Source organism: Pteronotus mesoamericanus, unplaced genomic scaffold, assembly GCF_021234165.1.
Source record: "Pteronotus mesoamericanus isolate MK-2021 breed Mesoamerican mustached bat unplaced genomic scaffold, CSHL_Meso_final scaffold_54, whole genome shotgun sequence".
Taxonomy (NCBI): Eukaryota; Metazoa; Chordata; class Mammalia; order Chiroptera; family Mormoopidae; genus Pteronotus; species Pteronotus mesoamericanus.
Genome location: NW_026555321.1, coordinates 42,546,492 through 42,568,898, shown reverse-complemented (window position 1 = coordinate 42,568,898; position 22,407 = coordinate 42,546,492). Strand labels below are relative to the sequence as shown.

Here is a 22,407-nt window from a genome sequence, read left to right as displayed (position 1 = left end):
GGACTAGACTGACAGCTGTAAGAAGGGAGAGGTAAGGTGGGGACTGATTGAAAGAAGGTGAAAGAATTAGTCAAAGAAGGTATGTGAAGGACCCATGGACATGGACAACAGTGTAGGGATTGACTGTGGGAGTTGAGGGGATGGGCTGTGTGGAGGGGCTAAAGGGAGAAAAATTGGGACAACTGTAATAGCATAAACAATAAAATATTTAAAAAATTAAAATTAAAAAAAAAAACATTGCTGTAGTTGTTTCCTAGGGCTGCCATGACAAATTACCACAAACTAGATGGCTTAGAACAACAGGAATTTGTTGTCTCACAGTTCTGGAAGCCAAAAATCCCAAGTCAGGGTTTCAGAAGGGTTGGTTTCTTTAAAGGACTGAACAAGAATCTGTACATGCCTCTGTCCCCTAGCTTCTGGCATTGACAGAAGTCTTTGGCATTTCTTGGCCTGTAGATGCATCCCTCCAATTTGTCTGCTGCCACATGGCACCTTCTTCCTATCTGTGTCTGTGTCCAAATTTTCCTCTTTTTATAAGGACACCAATTATTGGATTATCACCTTCTCTAGTACAGCATGATTTTATCTTAATTTTATTATATTTGTAAATACCTATTTTCAAATAAGGTCACATTCACAGGTACCAGGGGTTAGGCCTTGAACATATCTTTCTGGGGCACACAGGTCAACCCACAATGATGACTGTGGGTCACTGAATGAATGTTTCCTGGAAGCACAAGAACATCATGAAGAAACTTTGTGTTTCATCCTAATAAAACAGAAATACTCATTCTTATTCTTTTCTGTACTATTTTCCTAAATTTCCATTTACCCAAATTCCTATCACCAATGTGACTGAACTGTTAAAAGTTTTTTTCATTAAGATATGGTTCACATATCATAAAATTTTTCATTTTAAAGTGTATTATCCAGTCACTTTTAGTATATTTCACAGTTGTGCAACCATCACCACTATGTAATTTTAGAATGTTTCATCATCGCTAAAAGTACCTGTACCCTTTAGTAGTTACTTTCAACTCCCTGCTACCCCCAGCTCTTTATATCCTTCTCTATGGATTTTCCTATTTTGAACATTTCATATAGATGGAACCATACAATATAGTTTGGGTCTGACTTTCACTTAATATGTTTTCAATGTTTATTCATGTTATAGCATGTATCAGTGATTTATTTTTATGCATGAATAATCTGTTGTATGGATCTACCATATTTTGGTTATTCACTTAATCAGTTGATGGACCTTTGGGTTGTTTTCACTTTTTTTTACTATTATTAATAATGCTGATACACGTATTCGCATGCGAGTTTTTGTGTGGACATGTTTTCAGTTCTCTTGAGTATATACCCAAGAGTGAAATTGCTGGATCATATAGGACTCTACACTTAACTTTTAAGGGACTGCAGAACTGTTTTCAAAGTGGCTGTACCACTTTATATTTCCACCAGCAATATATGACTCTCTCAGTTTCTTTACTTTCTCAGCAATACATGTTATTAGTCTTTTTTTTATTATACCCGTTCTAGAGTTAGTGGGTATGACAAGGTATCTCATGGTTTTGATTTGCATTTCCCTGTTGGCTAATAATATTGAGCATCTTTTCATTCATTTATTGTGCATTTATATATCTTCTTTGGAGAAATGTCTATTCAACTTCTTTTCTTATTTTTAATTGGATGATCTCTTTTTATTGTTGTGTTGTGTGAGTTCTTTATACATTTTGAACACTAGACCTTAATCATGTATATAATTTGTAGAAGTTTTCTCCCATTCATTACTTTCTGGAGAGTATCCTTTGATGTACGAAAGTTTTAAATTTTTACGAAGTCCAGTTTATCTTTTTCCTTTTGTTGCTAAGAAACCATTACCTAACTCAAGGGCATGGCGATTTTCACCTATGGTTTTTTAAAGAGATTTATCATTTTAGCTCTTATTTTCAAATCTTTGACCCACATTGAGTTACTGATTTAAAAACAAACAAACAAAAACAACAACAACAGCTCTGGCGGGGAGGCCTGATTAGTTAGACTGTCATCCTGTACACCAAAGAGTTGCAGGTTTCATTCCTGGTCAGGGCACATACCTAGGTTGTAGATTCAATACCCAGTTGGGGTGTATATGGGAGGCAACTGGGTGATGTTTCTCTCCTATTTCCCTTCTATTTCTAAAATTAGTGAACGTATCCTTGGGTGAGGATTAAAACAATAGCAACAACTTCACAACTTAGCAGAAGAAAGGAATTTCTTCAACCTGATCTAGAGCATCCTTAAAAACAGCTTATCATACTTAATAATATAAGACCATGAAATATTGAATGCTGTCCCCCTAGGATCAGAAACAAGACACGGCTATCTTTTCTTACCATTTCTATTCATCACTATATTGAAGACTCCAGTCAACTCAATAAGGCAGGAAGAATAAATAAATAATATGAGGTATCCATACTGGAAAGGAAAAAGCAAAGCTGTCTTTATTCACAAGTAACAAGTCTGTAGAAAAGTAATAAATGAGTTCAGCAAGGTGGAAGATCATGAAAATCAATATGCAAAAATCAATCATATCTCTATATACTAGCAGAGAGGAATCTGAAAATGAAGTTAACACTTTTATTTACAGTAACATCAAAATAATAAAATGCTTAGGAATAACTAACAAAGTCAGTACAAGAATGTATACTGAAAATTAAAAAGCACTGCTGGAAGAAATTAAAGATCTAGATAAATGGAGAGCTGTTCTGTTGGAAGACTCAATATTGTTAAGTTGACATTTCTCCCTAGATCTAAAAACTCACCCATGGGTGGTGGTTTTTTCAGTTTGGTGTTTCATTTTGTAGAAACTAATTAACTTTTTAAAATTTATATGGAAATTCAAAGGTACAGTAAAACAGTTTTGTAAAAGAAGAACAAAGGTGGAGGACTTACTGATATCAAAATTTACTATAAAGCTTTGGTAATCAAGGCAGTATGGTATGGGCATGAGGGAGCTAGATCAATGGAGCAGCATGCAGAGTTGAGAAATAAAGCCTTAGTGTTAAGGCAATTTAATGGGTAAAAGAACAGTCTTTTCAAGAAACAATGCTGGGACATTTGTATATCCACATGCAAAAGTATTAATTTACACCTTACCTCAGACCATATACAAAAATTAGCTCAAAATTAAATGTAGACCTAAGAGTAAGAGGTAAAACTTCTAGAAGAAAATCAAAGGAAATTTTTATGACCCTGGTAGGTTAGGAAAAACATTTGTAGATAAAAGAAAAGATGATAAATTGGACTTCATAAAAATTTAAAAGTTTTGCATTTCAAAAGACACCATTGGGTAAACAAAGACAAGCCACAGACTGATGAAAATATTTGCAAATCGTATATATGATGAAGTTCTTGTATCCAGGATATAAAAAGAACTCTTCCTGTTCATTAATATGAAGACATATCACCCAACTCAAAACTTGGTATAAGATTTGAATAAGCATATCATAAAAGAAGATGGACATACAACTTTGTGACATTCTCAACATCATTTGTCATTCCCAAAATGCAAATTGAAGCCACACTGAAATACTACCTCACACTCACCACAATTGCTATTTTCCTGGTACGTGCCTAAGAAATGAAAACATTATGTCCATACACGTAGCTGAACATGAATATTCTTAGTCCCTTTATTTAGATTGTTCAAATCTGGAGACAGCCTACAGCTCCATCAGTTCAATTGGTGAATGGATAAACAAAATGTGGCATATCCATATATTAGAATACTATTCTTTAATAAAGAGTAATGATTCATGCTACAATATGGATTAATCCCTAAAATGTTATGCTAAATGAAAGAAGTCAGATGCAAAATACTTTATATTTTTTATTCCGTTTATATAAAATATCTAGAAAAGGTAAATGTTCAGACACCAAAACCAGATTAGTGATAGCCTGGGGTTGGAGTGAGAGTGGTGATTGACTGCAAACAGGCATGAGGGATCTTTTAAGGCTGATAGGAATGAAATGTTCACCAACTGAATTCTGGTGATTTTTGCAAACTCCTTAAATCTTCTAAAAATGTATACAAAAATGGTATTTATGGCATGTTAATTTATACCTCAATAAAGCTGTTTTTAGAAAGGGGATCAGGTGCTATTCAGGGAAGATTTCAAGAGACTAGTTATTAAATTGAAAGCATATATGTGAAATACGCATTGAAATGAATGTTAACAATTAAAAAAGGGCTACATTGTGTTTTAATAAGTATATGAAAGTGTCTTAGGTTCAGAATTACTGCTATTTTTTTATTAAGGAAAAAAGAGTGCTCAGTGAATTTAAACTTGAGCTGAAGGGATCCAGAAAAATCTAATGGAATAAAATTCCCTTTGGCAGCTGTGAAGCATAAGAATGATTGTGTAACGAAGACCTTATACATGGAACCTCATTCTATATGATTTTAAATTTCAATACACAGCCATATTAGCTATATACCTAAACATCATTGCACATATTTAAGTATACTATTTTGTAAACTCACTGTTCCTTATAATTATTGCAACAGTTATTTGATGGCATCACTGAAAGTGTGCATTCAAATTTAGTTCTCTTTTTAGTTCATGATAAGAAAAATAAATACCTTTTGGCTTTAAGAACAAATGATTCTAGTAAATGAATCAAATCATCAGAAGTCTGACATCAGTTTTGCAAGTTCATTTTAACCTGAAATGAACATTCACAAATGGTTGTAAATGATTGTACATACACAGAAGAAAAATGAATAGGTAATCTGAACAAATGAGTGTATCTACACTCTTGGATAGTTGTTACCATGTACTCAGATACTCACTGAAGTTACCATTGTGAAAAAAAAAATTGTCAATCAAAGGTGAAGATACAAAAGTGAATTGAAAATTGAATTGAAAAGTGATTTTACTTTCAAATGGTTTGCAAATGTAGATGTTAAGTTTAGAATGAATGTCTTTAATGACCATAGCTGTGAGAGTTATACACCTGCTGATCACTAGAATATTATAATAAATGAGGTTGATTTTCCTGTTGACTACCCCATTTTTTCTCAACATGGTCTCATTACTTTTTCTATCACGTTGCTGACCCTTAGCTATAAATGCTTACTTAAAGATATAAAAATGTATTAACTCATGTGATTTTTTTTAAATGTATCTTTAAGTGCAAGGAGTAATGCTGGTGTTGCTTGTCTTTTTCTGCTTTGTTAGGTCACAGGAGGTTTTAGATGGTGAAAATCAAGCCTATAGTACAAGTGAAGAGCTTTTTTTTTTTTTTTTTTTTTTTTAACAAGCAGCCTTCCTTATAGCAACTAAATTGTCCCCCCAAAAGCCCGTAAACATAATGAAGCCTTAAGTAGCCACACACATGCATTTATATTCTCTCTCTCATGAATGACTAATTTTTATTTTTTTAAGTAGAAGTTCAGCTTTCTTTCAGAATGACTTAAGCTTAGCACATGATTTTGTTTTCCCTCCAAAACCAACTCCTCTTAATTATGAGGGAGAGAAGGTTTGCATATTTATTTTTGCAAAGACAGTAGAATAAAACCTCATCTCCATATGAATGGCTTAGTCCTGATACCTCTGTCCTAAATTGGGCACAGGATCATTTAAAAATTCATCCAGCTATCAGAGCCATAACAGTTAGATTTAACTGAGAACTATTGTGTGCATACCAAAACCTGGCCTGCCGAGGGCAAAGGCATGCCATGTGCTCATTGTGAGCCTTACAGCTCAGGAAGCCCACCTCTCTTAATATTTGTTGAATTACATTAAAAGATCAACTGTAGAGAGCTAACAAATCTTTCTTTTGAATTTTCACCCAGTCCTCAAGAATATTCTCTCTGGAATCCTTTTCATCAACGTATCTACTTGGTTCCAACCTGAATTTCATTCAATTCTTTGCTCAAATGGAACCTTCTCTGGGAGGTCATTTATATCTGCATTTCCTAAAATAATACCTCCCACTCCATCTCTCTCTGTTGTCTTGCTATACTTTATTCTTCATAGTCATTAATGAGGGTTGACATATTACCTGTGTACTTAGTTGCTTATTACTATTTTCCCTCATTAAAACACATGCTTCATGAGGACAGGGACTTGTTTTATTCACCTTGATATCCCAGTAACTACTTTCATGTTTGGCACCAAGTAGGTGCTCAATAAATAGACGATTAACTATTATCATTCCAGTAGGACTTCAACAAAGGCAGTTTGCAATTAGTTAAAAAGCTGTAACTGTGTGATAATAGTGTGATAATCAGTATGTGGTCTTAGCCCTCAGGATGCTTACAGGCTAGAAGAGATATTGTAGACAACAGCCTATGATAATACCCATACATGTTTATGAAGACTTACTGCAGCAGGATGAAAGATGTCATGGCCCACATCCTCGCCCATCCCACTTTCCAGTATGGAGGTTGGGACACTGGTAGAGGATTAGGTAGTCATTTATGAGCCACTCAAATTTTAGTTATTAGAAAATTAAAGGCCAAAAACATGCAGAGTTCACTAAAGAGTCCACAGTAACCTGAGTTGATGGTGGGTAGTACTCAGGTAAAACTTTCTGTGAGCCAGGTAATCTCTAAGCATTTTTTTAAATACATACACTTATGTAGTACTCACAGCAATCTTAGAGTACTAGTATTTTCCACATTTTACTGAAGAAACTAAGACACAAAATGTTAGTGACTGGCCCGGTGCCACGCAGTTAAGCAATGGTAAAACCAGAATTTGAACCCAGAAAATCTGACTTCAAAGCTATTGCTCTTAACTATCATGGCATATTTCCACACTTTTTGATAATGTCATAATAACAATTTATCACACATACAAAAATAGCAGTACCTGAAAACTACAATCAACTCAAGATGACAGCACTGATGATGAATTTGTAATAAACTGTCCTCCCAAATTGCAGAAATTTCATCTCTCTTGTACCTATACGTGCACAGACTAGAAACTTTATAAATAGCCCAGCCTTTCAGGGCAATCAGACTTCTTTGTGAAATTTAGAATGAGAAACTTTTAAACTCTAAAATGTACTTTGAAATACCAAGTTCCGGTAACCCTTTTAAACTCAATTAGAATTTTACTAGCCAGTAGTAAAACTGAACTATACGGGACTGCATGTTATTCACCCATGAAAACAAAGGAAAAGATTTGCATATTTGCATTAGATTATGGCCCATAAAGTGGACTAGTTACTGACCTATAACACTAAGGGGAAATGAAAAAAATTCAGTAATAGAGGCCAAAAAATGTGCTGTGCTAAGTAAAAAAAAAAAAAAGACTGTGATTATTTTCAATTTGTAAATCTGAGTTGTTTTCAAGGAATAGGTGGCATTTCAACCCAAACTGTGATGGATGAATATAATTTCAGTAGGCATAATGAGAGGTTGTGTTTCCAAGGTAAATTCATAAGCAAAGGCACAAAAATACAGAAGGATGGAGTATGTTTAAATAGCAGCAAGCATGATGGTATTGGCATTGTGGCAGCTTATTTCAGTGCACCATGTCACATCCTCTGGGTCCGTCTCTGACACCAGTTGCAGATAGAGTGGACAGCTTGGTGTGAGCTTGCTTGGATTGAGTCCCATATCATGTGCCACCCAGGGAGCCTGCTCTACCTGCAGACAAGCACAGCCTGGAAATACTGGGGCATTAAGGCCCCAGAGGCAACCCATGATAATTGGGCGTTGGGAGTAAGTGGTTATATGCTCTCTCCTCCCACTTTTCAGGTGGCCAATTCTGAGAGATTTCTGTATACATCTCTAAGATGTCCAGGTGGAATGGAGGCCCACAGCAATATTGTTGACAGTGTATCTTTATCTTGGCTTTTCCTCTTTTGTTGTATTACTCTCTCTGCTAAGTTCTTTCCTGCTTCATGATCACCTCTCCAATAAACTCCTCATACCTATGTCATTTTCTCAGACTCTGCTTTTGAGCATTTGCTTCTTCAAGAGACTGTACAACACAACCAGGTACATGAGAAAGCTACCAACGAAAAGATTAAAATTTGCTGAAGGTTCAGATGATGGTTAGCATTTTTTAGCCATAAATTTTAAATAAAATATAAACATTTTTAGGCATAATGCTATTGCACACAATAGACTACCTTCTATATGCACTGGGAAACCAAAATATTTGTGTGATTTGCTTTATCACAATATTTACTTCACTACTGTGGTCTAAAACTGAACCTGCAGTATCTCCAAGGTATGCCTTTACCTGAAAGAGCAATAACTGAGAGAGACTGTCATTCAGCCAAAGGGAGCTGTCACATTTACAGCTTATGTGACATTTTCAAGGGACCCATGACCCATAAGTTCAGTTTGCCCATCTGCAAAATAAAGAATGAAGATACTAGCTGCAAGAAAGGATTGTTCGGAGACTTAATAAGATAATGTCTATAAAGTATCCAAAAAACAGCTACCGCTAAAGAATGGAAATCATACAGGATTATGATTTCCGTGTCTTTCCTACTTCCATATACCAGGTACCTTGTATTGTTCTACTAAGCTATTGACTGAATGTTAGCTGAATGAATTGATAAAACAGGAGGAAAATTTACATAGGTGACCATGAAGTCTAGCAGTTCCTAGTGATAATGGACTACAAATTAGGATTATTCATGTAAATTGCTAAAATGGATTAGAAGTATTGGTTGTCATAATAGAAGAGGTTTAGGTTTAAATTTTATTCGCTGTGTATACAAGATCTATCTGGAAGGTATCCAGCCATGTTCTATGAAAAATAGAGACATTTATTGAAGAGAATATGAGAAATATTGTACATAGGACAATGATGTCTCAGTCCCCTTTGAAGTAGGCACCTTGGAACTTCACACAGTTCTTCCAATCATCACCCGTTGCCCCATCAAATTTGTCCTGAATCTCACCAACTGTCTGAAATCTCTTGCCTTTCAATGGTGATTTTAGTTTTGGAAGAAGTCAGAAGTCTCAGGGCACCAAATCTGGGCTGGAGTCACCTGGGTGATTAGATGTTCCACAAAAAAATTCTGCATGAGACATGATGCATGAGTGGGTGCATTGTCATGATGAAGCTGCCAATCACCAGTTGCCTTTAGCTATGGCCTTCTGAATCATCTGAAAAGTTTCTGTGGTGGAATGTTCAAGCTTAACACAAAATTTGATGCAGATTCATTGCTCTACTCACTCGTCACTCAGTGATGTCTACTGCCCCCACTGATTAGTACAGTGAAATCATCATTGTTTACATGTGCTCATTCCAGTCTACTCCCCTTGGCTGCCAGGTTACATCAATATTGTACAAACCATTCTTGTTATATTAACAATGGCTGGATTTTTTTCCAGACAGACCTAATTTAAAGTCACCCACAATGATGGCATAAGAGGAAATTGTGATACAGATGCCAAATTGCCAAGAAATATGATGGAATGTCTTAAAGAGCAATAGATGATAAATCAGTATTGAGTAGATTTAAGGAAAAATAGATTGTAATGTTTTAAGGTTTTAAAATGTTAGCATCAAAGAAATTTAAATGCATATAAACCACTCAGCAGTCATATGCTGAGTCATACAGTCTCTTATTGCATTGTTTTTTTAAAGAGGAAACTTTTACAAAGTATGTTCTCTGACCACAATGGAATTAAATTAAAAATCAATAGCAATGCAATATATAGAAAAGACTGTACTGTTTGGAAATTAAACAGCATACTTCTAAGTAACCCAAGATTCAAAGAAGGAACCATGGAAAATTAGAAAATATTTCGAACTGAATGAAAATGAAAATTGACATATTAGAATTTGTGGGGTGCAAGTAACAATGCTTAGAGAAAAGCTTATAGTTTTGAGAGGAAGCTTTAAAATTAAAGATCTGACTATTCATCCTAAGAAGCTGAGGGTGGGGGAGGGAAGGTTTGGAGAAGTTATACTCAAAGTAAGTAGATGGAAAGAAATAATAAAAATAAAATCAGGAATCAATAAAATTTAAAATAAAGAATAGGGAAGTCTTACAAAGCCAAAAGCAAAAGTTGTTTCTTTAAAAAGATAAATTTGATAAACCGTAGCAGGGTGATTAATAAAAGGAGAGGTTACAAAAAACCAATATTAGGAATGAGAGCGAGGATACCCCTACAGATCCTATTGATGTTAAAAAGATAATAAAGGGAAAAATATAAATAATTTTATGGCAATAAACTCAATAACTTTAAATGAAAACCACAATTTACCAAAATTGAACCAAGAAAAAAATAGAAATTTGAATAGCCCTATAATTCATGAAGGATTGAATATATAACCAAAATTTTCCCACAAAGAAAACTTCAGACTTAAATGAATTCTACTAACAATTACAGAATAACTAGCACCATTGTAAACAAGTTTTCAGAGAATAGAGGAGGAGTAAACACTTTCCATATCACTTTATAGGACTAGCTTAATCCTGTTATCAAACCCTGACATAGATAGTATAAGAAAATTACAAACCAATGTCCCCAATGAACATAGACGTAAAAATCCTTAACAAAAAATGGTAGCACAATTGAAATTTATGTCAAGAATAGAGGTCTGGTTTCACATATGAAAATAAATCAGTATGATTTAACATATGAACAGAATAAAGGAAAAAAACAAAAGGATCACCTCAATTAGTGCAGAAAAATTGTTTGACAAAGTATCACGTCCTTTCATGATTTTTTAAAAATCAGATAAAACTAGAGTAGAAGGGAACATCCTCAAACTGATAAAGGAACCTTTCATCTAACATCATATTTAGTAGAAACATCCTGAACACTTTCCCCCTGTTATCAAGAACAAAGCAAGGTTTTGTACTCTCCCACTTCTACTGAGTATATGTTGGAGGTCCTAGCTGGTGCAGTAATGTGAGAAAAAGAAAGAAAAGGTATAAAGATTGGAAAAAGCAGAAATAAATGTCTTAATTCACTGAAGACATGATTATGTAGATAATCTTCATGAACCTACAACTTAAAGAGTAAAGCAAGGTCACATGAAATAAGGTATATATACAAAAATCAATATTTCTATGTACAAGTAGCATTTGGCTGGTAATAGATATTTTCAAGTTTATTTCCCATCGTCAGAACAAAATACTTAGAAATAAATTTACAAAAGTTGTGCAAGACTCCTAAATTGAAAACTGTAAAACACTGTGAAAGAAATTAAACGAGGACTAAAGAGAGAGGTATATCATGTAGGTTGATTGGGAGACCCAAAATTGTTCTCCCCAAATTGATCTATAGATTCAGTCAATTCAAGTTAAACTCCCAACAAATTTTTAAATAGAAAATGATAAGTGGATTTTAAAATCTATATGGAAAAGCAAGGTCCAAGCAAACCTTGAACATAATGAAGTTGAAGAGTTTTCTTGAACTAGTTTTAAGACTTACTATAACTCTACAGTAATCAAAGCAATGTAACATTACTGTAAGAATGGACAAATGGATAAATAAAACAAATGGATCAAGTCCAGAAATAGATCCACATGTATGTATGTGTAGTTAATCGATTTTTGACAAAGTGCCCAATACATTTCAATGAGGAACAAATGGTGCTAAGAAGATCAGATAAATATACAGAAAGAAAAAGACCCCCACACACAACTACCTCACACAACACACAGAAATTAATTAGGGGTGAATCATAGACTAAATGTAAAAAACTAAAGATCTAGAAAGAAACGGTATTTTTGCAACTTCTGGCTAGGAAAGGATTTTTTTAGGACATAGGAAGCACAACTATAAACAATGATAAAGTGAAACTTCCAGCCAAGATGGAGGTATAGGTAGGTATGCTTCACTTCCTCACACAACCAAAGGAGGACAACAATCAAATTAAAAATGAAAAACAACCATAACTGCCAGGAAATAAAACTGTATGGAAGTCCAGCAACCAAGGAGTTAAAGAGGAAATACCCAGACAGGTAGGAGGAGTGGATACAGGCAGCCAGGGTGGGGAGGACATGCAGCAAGGTTGTGACTAGTGGACCACGTAGGCGAAGCAGTGGCTGGTGGACTGGGCAGTCTCACATTCAGGTGCAGATAAAGCAGAAGGAACCACTTCTGGTTCCTTCTGAGGGGAGCAAGACAGACTGAGCAACCCAGGGTTCCAGTGTGGGGGAAATAAAGCCTCAAAACCTCTGGCTGTAAAAATCTTTGGGGGTTGCAGTGAGGGGAGAATTCCCAGTCTCACAGGAGAGTCTGTTGGAGACCCAGAGGGTCCTAGAATAATGGCGCACCCGCTTACCTGGAAATCAGCACCAGAAAGGAGCAATTTGCTTGTGGATAGTGGGGAAAGTGACTTAAGGTAGGGTGAGAGTCAAGTAAGCACCTTTGTTCCCTCTCTGATCTCTCTCCCACATAACAGCTCCACAGTGCAGCCAAGTTGCTTGCCCCACCCTGGTGAATACCTAAGGCTCCGCCCCTTACAATATAACAGGTACCCCGAGACAAAGAAATATGGCTCAAATGAAAGAATAGATCAAAACTCCAGAAAAATAACTAAGTGACCAGGAGATAGCCAGCCTATCAGACACAGAGTTCAAAACACTGGTAATCAGGATGCTCATGGAAATGATTGAGTACAGAAGCAAAATAAAGGAAGAAGTGACTGCTATGCAAAGTGAAATAAAAATATACAGGGAACCAACAGTTAAGAGTAGGAAACCAGGACTCATATCAACGATTTGGAACAGGAGGAAGAAATAAATATTCAGTGGGAACAGAATGAAGAAATAAGAATGCAGAATTATGAGGAGAGGCTTAGGAACCTGTGGGACAACTTTAAACATTCCAACATCCAAATCATAGGGGTGCCAGAAGAAGAGGAAGAGCAAGAAATTGAAAACTTATTTGAAAAAATAAAGAAAACTTCCCTAATCTGGTGAAGAAATAGATATACAAGTCCAGGAAGTTCAGAGAGTCTCAAAAAAGTTGGACCCAAGGAAGTACACACCAAAGCACATCATAATTAAGTTACCCAAGATTAAAGATAAGGAGAGAATCTTAAAAGCAAGAGAAAAGGAGAGTCTCCTACAAAGGAGTTCCCATAAGACTGAGCAGATTTCTCAGAAGAAATCTTACAGGCAAGGAGGGGCTGGAAAGAAGTATTCAAAGTGATGAAAGGCAAGGACCTACAACCTAGATTACTCTATCCAGAAAAACTATCATTTAGAATGGAAGGGCAGATAAAGTGCTTCCCAGATCAGGTCAAGTTAAAGGAGTTCATTGTCACCAAGCCCTTATTACATGAAATGTTAAAGGGTCTTGCCTAAGAAAAAGATCAAAAACTATGAACAGTAAAATGGCAACAAACTCACAGCTATCAACAAATAAACCTAAAAAACAAAAACAAACTAAGCAAACAACTAGAACAGGAACAGAATCACAGAAATAGAGATCATGTGGAGGGTTATCAGTGGGGAAGGAGAGGGAGGAGAATGTGAGAAAGGTATAGGAAATAAGAAGCATAATTGGTAGGTACAAAGTAGACAGGGGGAGGTTAAGAATAGTATAGGAAATGGAGAAGCCAAAGAACTTATAGGTACAACCCATGGGCATGAAATAAGTGGGGGTTGGGGGGGGGAATGCTGGAGGGAATGGGGGTATTTGGTGGAAGGGGATAAAGGGATAAAACAATGGGACAACTGTAATAGCATAATCAATAAAATATACTTAGAAATAATAAATAGTGATAAAGTGAACTTCATGAAAATTTAAAACCTGATTATCAAAAGATATCATTAAGCAATGAGCTAATTTAAATAAAATATATGAGTTTGTATGTACTTTTCTTGGTACTTTTCCCTAAGTTAGAAATTATTTCCATATAAGAGGTTAAAAAAAGATACCATTAATATAATAGGCAAGGAAATATTTGCAATACATATATATGACAAAGGACATGTATTCGAAAAATATGAAGAATACATACAATTATAATAAGAAAAGAACTGACTAAAAGACTTAACAGATTCTTCACAAGATATACCAGTAAATACATGAAAAAGTGTTCAATGCCATTATTCATAAGACAAATGCAAATAAAATCACAATGATACTCATTTCTTACCCACTAGACTTGGCTAATGATGAAGTCTGATAGCACCAAAAGTTAGTGAGGATCTGTAATTACTGTAACCACTTTAGAGAACTGTTTCTATAAAATTATACATATATCTTGCCCAATGATTCAGTAATCCTGTTCCTAATTATCAAGAGAATAAGTATACATGTCAGTAAGAGGACCCTACAAGAATGTTCTTATAGGTTTTCTTAAGAAACCAGGACCAGAAACAAATGTACATCAATAGGGAAATATATAAATGAATTGTTACATAGACATACAAGACTCAGCAATTTAAAAAAAAAATAAAACTATTGGTACATGCTCTTAGGGTGGTTGGTGATGTGGGCTGTGAAAGAATTCACAGAAAAGAAAGTGCAGAGAGTAAAGATATTCACCAGCATCAGCCCTGAGGGGTCAGGGCTTTGAGCTTTTATTAGTTGATTGGGGTGGTTGTAGAGCAGGATGTTTCAGTTGGTCTTGTATAGGCTGCAACTTGTTTTGATGTTATCTTTGGGTGCAGAGCCTGGGTTGGTCATTGTGGTCCAGTATGTCCTCTTTTGTAAATTCCTGGAGCCCTTGTGCCTTCAGAGTGCTTCCAGTAATTTTCTAGACCCGAGAGTAAAGTCTCATGTCCTATATTACATGATACATTATGTGTTTGGGTGAATTTCAAAAACACAATGTTATAAGTGAAAGAAACCAGTCACAAAATAATGTATTCTATTCCATTCCATATATCAGAAGTTCAAGAACACATGAAACTTACCCATGATAACAGAAATCAAGAGTGAGGATTGACTAGAAGGGGCCAGAAGACAGCTCTCTAGGGTGATGGAAATATTTTATATTTTGATTGGAGTGGTGATTGCATATGTGTATATATTTACCAAAATACATGAGATCGTGCACTGTGAATTTCAGTTACTCATATTTTACCTCAATAAAAAGATAAAAGAGAACATAACTATTTCTATGGCATCCATTCATCATGCAGTGTAATGTGGACTCTCTTTATGTCTTCTTATTGTGAACAATAAATTTATAAAGCCCGTACCTTGACATAAAGACCCTGCATAATTCAGCCTCCGCCTACCCTTTCTGCTTCACGTCCCTCCCTTCTAAGTACTACCCGTGCTGACTTTCCTGTCTAAAATAGGTAATTTCTTGATCTTTTCTACTTCATTCTCTTACTTGTTTTCTTTATTGCATTTGATACATTTATTTTGTCTCTTCATACTTTTTCTCCTGCCTTTTCCACTAAAAATAGAAGCTCAGGAGGGTAGCAACCCTGCCTTTTCATACTATTTCTCAGTGTATTCTCACTGAGTGATTGCCTGGTTCAGTGGGTTCAGTGAGTGTTTGTTGAACATGTGAATGGATGAAGTAATGAATGAACAAGTAGTTTTATTGTTCCATATATTGAGAAAGTGGTAGTATGCTCAAATGTTTCTCAGTGTGGAATTAGGTCCTTAAATAATTCCAATAAAAGTTACATAGTCTTATTCCTACACATAAAACAAACCTTGAATAAAACTGTGTCTCAGTAGAGTTTTTGGTTGATGGAACCAAACTTTTGGTTTGATGCAAGGAAACTTTATTTCCCCTTTCCTTTCCAGAATCTTACTTACAGAGTCTTTTCTTCTATCTCCTAATCAGGGCTTCTTACAGAGACCTAGAAGAATTACTTCTGACAATGCTTTCCAAATATATTTGGTCCTGTACTCTACTGGTAAAATGTTTGAGCACACTAACCATATAATCACATTTATTTATTTCAAAAATATATAGACCTGGCTAGTGTGGCTCACTGGACTGAGCAGCAGCCTGAGAACCAAAGGGTCGCCAGTTTGATTCCCAGTCAGGACACATGCCTGGGGTGGGCCAGGTCCCTAGTTGGAGGCCTGCAAGAGACAACCACACATTGACGTTTCTCTCCCTCTCTCCCTCCCTTCACCTCTCTCTAAAAATAAATAAATACTGTACTACTGTTTAATGACAGTGAACAGAAATAACATTTTTAAAGTTGGAATGAAATACAGTTTTACTATTTTCCTTGTGCACTTCAGTGAATGCTTGTTTACCAGCTTCTTCTCCATGTGCTCATCCCACTTTGAGCACAGTGCTATGGGGCAAATATTTTACTACATTTATTTATACGTCAAAGTATAAACCTACAGTAGTGATAACATTTTTGCCTTTTAAACCTACCTTCAACTAGAATTGAAAGAATTTGTTGCTTTTTATTTTTATTAATTTTTTAATCCTTACTCAAGGATATATTTTTATTGATTTTAGAGGTGGGTGGCAGAGAAACACTAATGTAAGAAACATCGATCAGTTGTCTCTCTTACATACCCTGACTGGGAACTGAATCCACAACCTTTTGATGTATGAGATGATATTCCAACCAACTGAACCACCCGGCCAGGCAGAATTTATTGCTTTTTAAGTGCAGATAAGGTAGAATTTTTAGCTTTATTGTCATGCTGTGAACTTAACCCCATTTAATTTTTACTGTACTTATTCTTAACATTGTTCAATCATAGTTTTCTACAGAAAAGTATATAGGGTGTTATAGAGGAAAGAAAATGATTAGAAAAGTTGGTGGGGGGAGCAAGAAAGAACTATAGAAAAGGCTATGTTGATTTTAAAAATAGTTAATTGCACTATAAATATTGATAGTAATGTACTTGAATAAAATGTCGTATCCTTGGGGGATTGCTAATTGTAGAAAATTAGCAGTTGGTACTTGTAGACAACGTTGCTAAAAATAGGGAAAAAATAACGATTCTCCAATAAAAGATAAGTCTTTCAAGAAACATCAGTTCTACGACATAGCACCCTGAGACAGGTTTGGAGATTTTACGCCTGCTCTGTTACCTCTGAGACCTAAGGGAAGCAGAACATAAAAATGAGCCTCTATCAATTTGAAGCAAACCTAATCTTTGTGATCATGGCTGTGGTCTAAATCTATTAAAGATGTTCAAATTCAGTGTCCTTGGTATCACTGCAGGTTGACCTGATAGCAGTAAACTTCTGTATTATAATTCTGGTTCGAAGATATGTGCTTAGGAAGTGAAACCGACAGTCAGTGTTTTGCATCTGTCTCTAATCAGACTAACAGCCTATATAAAATGACAGGTGCATTTTTAGGGAAAGAAACTCATAATGTTTTCCTATTTCATAGGTGACAGTATGTCCCAAGATAACACACGCTTAAAGGACTGGAACAAGCATGGTTATTAAAGGCTAGCAGTTTCTCAGTTCATACAAATTGAATTTTTTTCATAGGCTGGAAGATTAGAAATCTAGTATAAAGTACTGAAATAAATTAGCATATTAAGTGAATTTATACATTCAAGCTTGTGAGAACTTTGAATTTAAGGAAGAAATTTTATTACTTCTTGAAAGAAAAAAGGCAATTCTTAAATTCTTTGTTTGATCTCCTTGTTGGAAAAGGCCTATGTGATAAATTATATCATTGTGATGATTATCCAAAGATGTGGTTATTATATTGATGGAAATCTTTCTTTTCTCTTTTTTCAGAATTACTGATTTAGGGAATATCAAAAGAAGATTATACTTATCAACAGTCCATAAAGAACTGTCCTCAACCCCTCTTCATGCAAAAATCCCACTCTTTATGATCAAGCGCAAAATTGTAAGTGTCACATAAATGTTGCTTGAAATATTAAATTCAATTCAGCGAATATTAATCATGTGCCTAGTCTGTGTATAAAGTACTTTGTTAAGTACTGTGGTGATATAAAAATGAATAAAATTCATGCTTTTTCTTTCCCTCATATGAAAATGTTTAAAATCTATTAGGTAGCAGATTATAATTATTTGAATATCAGAAATAGCACAAAATCTATCATGGGAAGCAGAGAAGAGAGGGAAGGTGCTATTGGTACTGTGGAAGGGAAAAAAATCCATCTGCTTTTGGGATAAGGAAAGGTTGTATGAAAGATATTGCATTTAGCATGGACTTTAAAGGACTGTAAGATTGCAACAGGTAGAAATGGGAAGCCAAGCATTCCAAGCAGAAGGAACAGCATGGATGCTGGGTAGTGGTACATATTTGGAGAACAGAGGATGACTGATCATTGTTGTCAGGTTTAAAAGAAAAAAGTTTTAAGGAAGGTCAGTTTTATAATATAACACCCTGCTATACTTTGGGAGATTTTATGCCTGTTGTGTAACCTCTGAGACCTAAAGCAACATACAGTGTATGCGTACATAAGCAATAGGTTACAGACCAAGAAGCTTGGGCCTAATATGACTGACTAGTCTTTTTTAAACTTCAGTCATTTCAATACCTCTCTCATGACTGCCATGTTTGTATACTGTCTGTTCTAACGTGTACTTAAGACATTCATTTAAATCAACTTGCTTTTGTAGGATAAATGGGTGCTTAAGTAAATTTATTTTTAAAGACATTACTCAAATGCATAGACAGAAATGTAAGGAATCCAAGCTCATGAAAAATAAGGTAAATATGATACCAAAAAAGAACACTAATAAACCTCTAATAACTGATTCTAAATAAATAGAGATTTATGAACTGTTAGACAAAGAATTCAGAGTATTTCTTTTACAGACATTTAGGGAATTTCATGAGTACACAGAAAACTAATTACAATTAAGAAAACAATGAACAAAATGAGAAGTTCAACAAATAGAAACCTCAAAAAAGTTAGAGATTTTAGAACTGAAAAGTACAATAACTAAACTGAAGCATTCAATAGAGAGATTCAAAAGCAGATCCAACCATGAAGAATTAAGAGTCGACACATCCAAGATGGTGGAGGACTAATGGTAAATGCTACACTAATCTTCTCCCAGGACCAGTCTGGAATTACAACTAAATTGTAGAGAAGTCATCCTGAATAACCTGCTGAACACTAGCTGCAGAGAAGCCTTACAACCACAGGCAGACAGAAGAAAACATTTCAGCACAATGTGACTGGTAGGGCGTATGGTGGAGATGCGAGAGGGCTGTCTTGCCTCCTCTGGGCATCAGCTGAAGTGCCAGAGGGATACTTCAGCAGCCAGGGGCTTCCCCCTCAGAAGTGTGGGGTCTAAACCCCAAGCTGGGCACCCCAGCCCACAGAGCCAGAGCTGAAAAGTAACCCAGATAACATCCAGCTGTGGAAAGCAGCAGGGGTTCTGTCAGCCAGGGAGAGACTCCTAGAGACGCAGAGAGCCTTTAAAGGGCCAAAGCACAAAATTTCATTTGCAGCCACTTACCTTGGGTGCCGACAAAGGGAGGGCAGAGTGGACTACAGATGCTTGAGGAGAGTCTGGGGTTGGTGGCTCTGGGGAGAGAACTGAGGAAACAGCCACCAGGATCCCTGTGCTGTCATTCCCCATACTGCAGGAGCCATCCCTCTCAAGTAGAGCACGCCTCTCTCAATGGCATCAGGCTGAGGGGAAGAATAGTCTCACCCACAGGAATTACTCTGCCCTACCCTCTGGTACTTAAGCCTGCATGCTGATTACAGATTGATTAGATTAACAACTGACCTTCCACCCCACTAAGGCTGGTATAGATCAATGAATTGAGTGCCAGCCTGTAAACCAAAAGGTCACTGCTTAAAATCCTGGATGGAGCACATACCTGGGTTGCCCGCCAGGTCCTCAGTTGGAGCGTGTGAGATGCAACCAGTTGTTTCTCTCACACATTGATGTTTCTATCCCTTTCTTTCTCCCTCACCTCCTCTCTTTCTAAAAATAAATAAATAAAATATTTTTTAAAATTAAAAACGAAAGATGGTGGAGGAGTGAATGGAAGTCACACTGACCTACTTCCAGGATCAATCTGGAATTACAACAAAAATGTGGAGAAGTCACCTGGAACAAACAATTGAACAATAGAGAGAGAAAAGCCTTATAACCCCAGATACAAGAATCAGCTTTAGCACAACCTAACTGGTAAGGAGTGTGGTGGAGACTCGAGAAGGCTGACTGGGAGCCCATGGGCAGCAGAGCCAGAGGGATATTTAAGTGGCCAGTTGGATCCCCTTTAGAAGAGTGGTGTCTAAACCATAAGCAGAGATTCCCAGCCTACAGCACCAGAGACCAAAAACTACACAGATAACAGCCAGCTCCAAAAAGCTGCAGGGTTGCTCTCTGCCAGACACAGGCAGCTGGAGACACAAAGAGCTGTTTAAAGAGCCATTGCATAAATTTTCATTTGCAGCCACTTACCCTGGGCTCCAGCAAAGGTAGGGGCAGAGTGGGCTAGAGTCACCTGAGGAGAGACTGGGGACAGAGGCTTTGGGGAGAGAACTCAGGGAATAACAGAGGGATGCTGGTGCTGAGTCATCCCCCGTACAGCAGCAGCCATATTACTCAGGCAAGCTACACCCCTAAGCAATAGCAGCGTGACAGGAAACAATAGTCCGTCCCCCAGGAGAGACTTTGTCCCAGCCCTATGGTGTTTAAGCCTGACTGCTGAGTGCAAAATGGCAGCCACAGATAGTACATCACTGGCAAAGGGGAGGGGCAGAGTAGACTAGAGGCACTTGAGGAGAGAATGGATATGGAGGCTTTGGGGAGAGAACTGAGAGAGTAGCAGCCATGGTACTGGTGCTGAGTCATCCCCCATGTGGCAGCAGTCTTCTTACTCAGGAAGACCACTCCCCTTTCAGCAGCCTGATGGGAAAAAGCTTCGACCCCAGGAGGGATTCTGCCCCACCCTGTGGTACTTAAGCCTGCCAGCTCAGTGCAGATGGACTGGATTAAGAATTGAAGGAGACAGCCACAGACAGTTAAATCTTGGAAGTCTCAAACAGAGTGCCTAAGGTCAGACAGGGTCAACATCTGACATCACTATAGGCGGATCCAGGATAAAAAAACAGCAGTAAATACTAGAGGCTACCGAGACAAAATCTACTCTGGTCTTCTCTATGATTTGCAATATTTTCTTTACTGTATAGCTTTCTAACATTCATTTTGGGTCCATCTAATTTGTTCATATTAAGTCACTAGATTTTATACTAATGGTTTATTTCTTTCCTTTCTTATAATAGTCTCAGTCTCTTCACAGACTTATTAATACTAGTTCATTTGCTGATGATAGTGGGATTGCAGGGGGAAGTTATTTTTGCAGATGTGAGTTTATTCCTGGGCTTTGTAATTTTGTCCTGGCAGCACCTGCACAAAAACACACAAGATGAGGTGAGTAGAGTGACCCTCGGTCAATCAGCTGGAGGGTAGGATGCACCAAAGAAAAACCAAACAATTAAAACCCAATTAATTCCAGAGAGCCAACTTAAAAGGCATAAAAGGCATTCAAAGAGCATCAAGTTCAGGAGGTCAACCAGACTGCACCACTGAATCTCATACCATGTGAAGTATCCTACCGTATGAGAAGTCTCATTCCTTATGAGAAGACATAAGGTATGAGTTCCGTACCATAGAAGTTCACAACACAAAGTCAGGAGGTTAAGCCAGATAAATTTAAGAGGCAGAAGCAAAAAAAGACAGTCTCACAAATAATGGGAAAACAAAAAAACACTTCCCAATCAAACAGAAAGGAAAATCCCCAGAAAGAGAACTAAGTGAAATAGAGGCAAGTAAACTATCAGATATTGAGTTCAAAACAATGGTTCTAAAAAAGCTCAATGAGCTCAGTGAGCTCAGGGAGAATTACCAAAATCTACAGGGAAACTATGAGGAACTTACTGAAAACTATGTCAGCATGAAAAAAGACATAGAAACTATCAATAAGAGGCAAGAGGAAATGAAGAATACAACTTCTGAATTGAAGAAAACAGTAGAAGGAATCAAAATCAGGCTAGATAAGGCAGAGGATCAAATAAGAGAGCTAGAGGACAAGGTAGAAAAAAACTCCCAGAAAGAGCAAGAAAATGAAAAAAGACTCAAAAAGAATGAAGAGGCATTGAGGGAAATGCAGGACAACCTGAAACGTAATAATATCTGTATAATAGGGATATCAGAAGGAGAAGAGGAGGAGCAAGAGATAAAGAACCTGTTTGAAAAAAATAATGATGGAAAACTTCCCTAATTGTAGGAGAGAAAGTGTCACACAAGTCCAGGAAGCAAAGACGGTCCCATTCAAGAGGAACCCAATGAGGCCCACTCCAAGACACATCATCATTAAAATGGCAAATATCAAAGACAAACAGAGAATCCTAAAGACAGCAAGGGAAAAACAGGTAGCAACATAAGGGAGCCCCAGTACAACTAACAGCTGACTTCACAGAAACACTACAAACCAGAAGGGAATGACAAGAAATATTCCAAGTCATGAAAAGCAAAGGTCTGAAACCAGGACTGCTCTACCCAGCAAGGC

General features: G+C 36.6%; 1 protein-coding gene across 3 annotated transcripts in view; it reads left to right on the top strand.

The window, feature by feature from the left end:
- CFAP20DC (CFAP20 domain containing) overlaps positions 1-22,407 on the top strand; it is a 253,337-nt gene that overhangs the window by 71,561 nt on the left and 159,369 nt on the right. For all 3 annotated transcript variants that reach the window (XM_054595084.1, XM_054595085.1, XM_054595083.1), the window contains exon 5: positions 17,634-17,748. In XM_054595084.1, coding sequence (XP_054451059.1) covers positions 17,634-17,748 — 115 coding nt within the window. The remainder of the gene's footprint in view (positions 1-17,633; positions 17,749-22,407) is intronic.